This window comes from Cervus elaphus, chromosome X, assembly GCF_910594005.1.
Source record: "Cervus elaphus chromosome X, mCerEla1.1, whole genome shotgun sequence".
NCBI lineage: Eukaryota > Metazoa > Chordata > Mammalia > Artiodactyla > Cervidae > Cervus > Cervus elaphus.
The window spans coordinates 27,696,046-27,701,696 of record NC_057848.1 but is presented as its reverse complement, the minus strand read 5'-3'; the positions used below and the strand labels follow the sequence as shown (position 1 = coordinate 27,701,696).

Genomic DNA, 5,651 nt, shown 5'->3' with positions numbered 1-5,651 from the left:
GACAGTGTGAACAACCGAAATCAGGGAAGGGGGGCCAGTGAAGTGGACGTCCAAGGGGGCAGGACAGTTCTTGAAAAGGCCCCAAGTGGCAGGCAGGCCAGGTTGTTGGAGGTTAAGAGGCCAAGCTCTGGAGACCTGGCCACGGTCCCTTGGGCTGTTGGCAGCTGGTGTGGTGGGACCTCAGTGTTTGACCCTGTTTGACCCTGAAGCCTGGAGCAAAAAGTGCCCGTGGCAACAGAGGACGAAGCTGCCTATGCCCTCAGGACTTGCCCTGGGGCTCAGGGGCCCGTGGGCAGATGTACATGGAAGGTAGTGAGTGGGGAAAGGAGAAAGCCAGAGAAGGCACTTGGGGTTTTGGAAGCAGCAGGCAGGCATGCCCTGTTCCAGCCCCACCCCCGAGCCCCAGGCCAGTCCTGCTCTGGGCTTTCTCACTGCCTCCTTTCAGGGCCCAAATGTCAACACGGAGAAGCGTCTTCATCAGGTTCTGCAGTGGCTGGACAGGGCGGAGCTCCAGAGGCTGGCCTTGATGGGCCCAGAGCCTGGTCCTGCTGAGGGCGTCTCAGGCTAGCACAGAGCGGTGGGGCAAAGGGGTGGCCCGCTCACCCAGAACTTAGGGTGCTCCCTCTGCCCCAGATGGGGCCAAGGTCCTCAGAGTCTTCCCATGATGAGCACAAACAGGGCAAAGGCCCTGTGGAACCTGGAGCCCAGGTGCGCCGAAGCCACGACCCAGCATACGGTGGAGGCCCCAGTGCAGCCCTCTACTGGCCAGGGGCTCCTCCCTCAGCCTTGGATACCGAGGCGGGAGAGCCTTTGCCTGCAAATACAGGGCGTGCACTGTCCATCCAGGGCCCCAGGAGGCAGGGGAAGGAATGGAGAGTGGGCAGAAAATGTCCCGGGACTCTGGTTGCCCCTGAGCCCGACCCAGCCCATCCCTGGAGGCCTGGAGACAGCCCTCCCCACCTCCCACCCCCGCTGCCAGCAGGAGATGCACCCAATCTCTCCTAGGGCCCCAGAGTCACATGCAGGCCAACCCCGACTGGTGGCCCCGCTGGCCCTCTGGGCTGCCTCTTGCTGGCACTTTGGAGAGTAGGGACAGGAAATCCTTGGCCCGCCGGGCACTTGTGTGTGAAAGCTCGGGCAGTGATGGGCCAAGTCTCGTGGCAGTGGACCTGCCTCCTTGATTTCCTTCCCGTGGAAGACATCCAGCCCCCTCCACCCTCGCCCTGCCACCCCTCATCCCTCCTTCCAGTTCACCACTGCCCACTGCTCTGTCTGTCTTTATTGATTTGGGGGAGACTGGGGCAGGTGGGGGATCCGGAGGGCCACAACACAAGCAGGACCACCCACAGCGAAGCACAGAACACGCGCGGGCCGGACACCCCTGGGGCCTCTTGGCTCGTAGCTGGGGTGTGGTGGCAACAGGGGAGGGGAAGTCTGCAAACACCCCACCCCAGCGCCATGCACCCCACCCAACAGGACTCCAACTCTCCCTGCGGCGACCCGCCCTGGGCTGACGGGGTGGGGTGTGTGGAGCAGGGGGGTCTGAGGGTCCATGCACTCAGCCTGGGCACCTGCCTGGAGGAGAGGGGAGGAGAGAAGCACAGGAAAGCTGACGCTGAGGAGGCCCCCCATGGCCTGCCCTATGCCCCCAGCCTCCAGCCCAGGCTCTCAGCACAGGTGCCCACTGGGGCCTGACAACCGGCCCCTCAAGTATCCAGGCCGGAAGCATGGCCTGACCCCCCACCTCACTCTCATCCCTTTCTTGGGGACCCTGCCCCCGCCCCCCCACCCCTGTCTGCACTCTGCCCTCAGCCCACTGAGCTCTAGGCCGCCCGAGGCCTGCCACTTCTGGAGTTCGCCAAGGAGCCATCTCCCAGCATGCACCTGGCTGTCACCACTCAGGGGGCTGGCCAGTCGGGAGGCCCGGGTGGCTGCGGCTCATCACCCTTCTTCCAGAGACCTCCTCACCCTCCGGGCTCTGCCCCAACTTGCGGATGTGGCGGAGGAAGGAGGTAGCATTGAATGCGCGCTGCCAGGAGAGAGGGGTATCAGGCCACCACGTCTTGGGCCCAAGACTTGGAGGCCCATAAAGAGGTTCTCTAAGACTTGCAGGCCCACAAAGGTCACTGGCCGCCCAGACCATCCTCCTGAGGCTGACGGAAGGAGCAGCCAGCCTTGAGCTGGTTCCCCCAGGTCCCTGTCCACACTGACCTTCCAGTGATTCCGAGCAAAATTCTTCTGGATCTGCTCACTGACAGAGCCCAGGATGTCCTTGTCAAAGGCTGTATCCCCAGAGATCCTAGGGGGCAGCCGGAGGTCAGTGGCAGTGGGGGTTCTGAAGGTTCCTCCTGGACAGTTCAGCAGGGGTCCCACTCACCAAAGATGCTGTAAGGCCTGCTGGCAGGTGAATCTCTTCTGAGGGTCTCGCTCCAGAAGGTGCCGGATGAAGTCTTTGGCTGGAGCCGGGAAGCCAGATCAGGCTGGGGTCAGTCCCCCACGTCCCCACGGGCCCTCGTCCCTACCCGCCTCCCTGAGCTCTGGATCAGCCTCAAGTTCACCTGATTCTGAGATGTCATCCCAAAAGGGAGAGTCAAACTCGTAGCTGGCCCTCAGGATCTGGCTGAAGAGTTCAGGGTCGCTCTCATCATAGAAGGGGGGGTACCCACACAGCCTGGCACCCAGAGATGAATCAGCCAGCTGTCCAAACCTCCCCAACCCAGCCGGGGGCAGGCAGGCAGAAGAACCTTCCCAGTGGTCACTCACAGGATGTAGGAGATGACACCCAGGGCCCACACATCTACAGCCTTCCCATAGGGTTTCTGCTCCAAGAGCTCCGGGGCTGGAGGCCAGAGACAGACAGACGCACACTGTGCCTTCAGTGCAGCTTAGTGGACCCACCGCCTGCCCTGCCCCTGGCACCACGGCACCCACAGGGTCCCCTGCCCCCTCCCCTGGCTCCCCACGGAGCCTGGGGGCACCCCCTCACTCACCCACATAGCCTGGGGTCCCACAAGCGGTGCCTAGCATGTTACCAGCCTGGATTTTGGAGAGGCCGAAGTCAGAGACCATGATCTTGGAGTCCTCGAAGGGGGTGGCATAGAGGAGGTTTTCAGGCTGTGATGCACAGATGGCAGAAAGAACGGCAGGTCAGCCCCGGAGCAGCTCTTGGAGCTGGGTGCCTTCAGGTTCCCCAGATCCCTGGCACAGGGACACCGGGCAAGCCCCAGGTGGGCAGGCACCTTGAGGTCTCGGTGCACGATGCCCAGGCTGTGCAGGTAGGAGACAGCGCCAAGGACCTGGCCCACCAGGTGGCTAGCGTCCTTCTCCGTGTAGGAGCCACGCTCCATGATTCGATCGAACAGCTCACCCCCTGTCACCCTGAGGAGAGCAGCAACTCAGCAGACCCAGGCCCCCCCTGGGCCCCAGCTTACCACCCAAACCAGGCGCCCCCCACCCCACCCCGCCTGACCCTGCCCTCCTCACAGCTCCATGGCCAGATAGAGGTGGGAAGGGCTCTCATGGACATCTTCCAGAGCCACGATGTTGGGGTGGCTGACCCTGCAACGGCACAAAGAAGTCCCCTGTGGGCCGCCACTGGGAAGCCCAGCAGCTTCTTTACTTCCTCCCCGCCCAGTCCAGCCAGGCAGAGCCCCAGGACAGGCCTTTCTTGGGGCCACGAAGGAGGCGGGGTGGGGGGGGGTAGGCGCTCCAGCCCAGAATACTCCCCGGACCGGCGGGGCGCACACCTGCGGAGCACCGCGATCTCATTTTCCACCAAGGCCTCCTTGCCTCGAAGAGCCTTCTTGGGGATGCACTTGAGAGCGACAAGGTGTGAGGAACCGCGCTCCTGGGCCAGGACCACCTCGGAGAAAGCGCCCCTGCGGCAGAGAGGCAGGCAGGCAGGCAGGGAGAGGACAGGAAAGGACCCCCTGAGCTGAAGGAGATGGGGAGGCCCTCTCGGTCCCATGGCACCCTCCCCCACCCGACGCAGACACACAGATTCCCTTAGACACACACACACACTCACGAGCCGAGCCTCTCCCGGATCTCATAGACGCTGCTGATGTCCTCCGTCTGTTTCTTGAGCAGCAGCATATCTGGGGGTGCAGGGGGAGGTGGGGGAGGCTCCCCGGGGCGAGGGGCAGCCCCGGCCTCCAATCCCAGACTCAGCAGTGCCCCCAGGGCGCCCTCAGCGATAGCCTCAGTCCGGAAACCCGGTCCCGCACACCCTCCCTCAGCCCGGCCCGGCCCGGCCCGCCCCTCCCCCACCGTCCGGGTCCGCACTCCCAGGCGGACGCCCACCCTGCTCCCCGCTCCCGCGCACGGCCACCCCCGACAGCGCCCAGCGCCCAGACGCCCCCCTCTCCGCCCCTGCACCCCCTAGTCAGCCGTGATCGGCAGCCTTCCAGAAGGCTCCGTACCCCTTCCCCCTCGCCCCGGGCCGCTCGCCCCGCCACCGCTCCCGCTCACCCCCAGGCCTAGACCTGCCACCCACGACCCCCCTCCCTCCCGAGGGCTCCGACCCGCCCGAGATGCACCTGCGACCCCGGCGCACAGCCGCCCGCCACGGCTACCTACGCGGCGGCCCAGCGCAGCCCAGCCCCGCGGCGCCTCGCGGCGGGAGGGACTCGGCAGCCCGGGCCTCCCGCGTCCGGAGCTGCGTGGGCCGCGCGCGTGCCGGCCGGGGGCGCGCTGGGCGTGACAGGTGTGCGCGGCGCCGGCTACGGCCCGAGCCCCTGCGCGCGTCCCCCTGCCTGCGCGCGCCACCCCCCGCCCCCGGCCTGCGCGCCCCCCCCCCTCCGCCAGCCCGCGCCCCGCTTGGGCGCGCGCTCGTTGCGGACCTGGGGCCCCAGCGAAGCCGCAGCGTCGCCCCTGGGCAGTGGCCGCCACGCCAAGCCCCCCTCCCGCGCCCCGGCAGCCCCGCCTCCTCTGTGCACGGCCCTGTGTGTGGCCCTGCAGGGCGCCTTGTAAGGCAATCGGCCCACGCCGGCCGCCCCCGCCTCCTTCCTTGGTCATTTGTGCGGGTTCCTGCTGGCTCCAGAAACCACCACCCCCCGACCCCCGTCGGCAACCTGACGGGGTCAACCCCAGGGCCTTTGCACCACCACCGCGGCAGCCATGCAGAAGTTTCTTCACCCACATGTTGCCCTTGGCTCTTCGCCTGCCTTCAGGTCTCCGGCTCTACCGTCCTCTCCGACGACAGGCCGTCCAGACTGATTGGCCGAAAACAGCTTCCCGCCCTCGCCCCAGCCTTGCCACTGCCGCTTCTGGCAGCCCTGGCCTGAGCCCGCCTGGGCACTCAGGTGGGGACAGCACAGCCTCCTCGCTGGGGTCCCCTGCCCTCTGATTACACCCTTACCCCCTCCGACTGGCCCCTTCTCCCCCGCCCCCACCCCAAGCCGCTGCAGCATGCCTTTCCTTGAGATCTGGCCAACCATGAGTTCCAAACCCTGCTGGGGCACTTTGTGTCACTGCAAACCAAAGCAGGAATCCTTCAGGGGGCCCAGGGTTCTGCAGGATGGGTCCCTCTCCCCCATCAATGCTCTGGCCGCTCTCTACACACTCTGCCCCTTGCTCTAGCAGCTGTGGCCAGCTTCAGCCACACCGGCTTCTTGACTGCTGCTCAAACATGCCACCCAGGCACGTGCCCT

The 5,651-nt window shown here is 65.9% G+C and overlaps 1 protein-coding gene across 6 annotated transcripts; it reads right to left on the bottom strand.

The window, feature by feature from the left end:
- Window positions 1–1,261: 1,261 nt before the first annotated feature.
- On the bottom strand, window positions 1,262–5,171 carry PNCK (pregnancy up-regulated nonubiquitous CaM kinase). 6 transcript variants are annotated; one of them, XM_043895985.1, is made up of 12 exons: window positions 5,141–5,171; window positions 4,028–4,097; window positions 3,747–3,878; window positions 3,484–3,558; window positions 3,240–3,378; window positions 2,991–3,114; window positions 2,764–2,839; window positions 2,559–2,671; window positions 2,378–2,456; window positions 2,212–2,299; window positions 1,885–2,029; window positions 1,262–1,575 (listed from the first exon to the last, which is right to left on the bottom strand). In XM_043895985.1, exons 2-11 carry the CDS (start codon window positions 4,093–4,095, stop codon window positions 1,892–1,894), a joined length of 1,032 nt encoding a protein of 343 aa, XP_043751920.1. In that variant the 5' UTR covers window positions 4,096–4,097; window positions 5,141–5,171; the 3' UTR covers window positions 1,262–1,575; window positions 1,885–1,891. The 6 variants fall into 6 exon arrangements, with proteins under 6 accessions (XP_043751920.1, XP_043751919.1, XP_043751923.1 ...); XM_043895984.1 differs by lacking the exon at window positions 5,141–5,171 and adding an exon at window positions 4,842–4,953; XM_043895988.1 differs by lacking the exon at window positions 5,141–5,171 and adding an exon at window positions 4,842–4,953 and having other exon boundaries at window positions 3,033–3,114.
- Window positions 5,172–5,651: the final 480 nt, after the last annotated feature.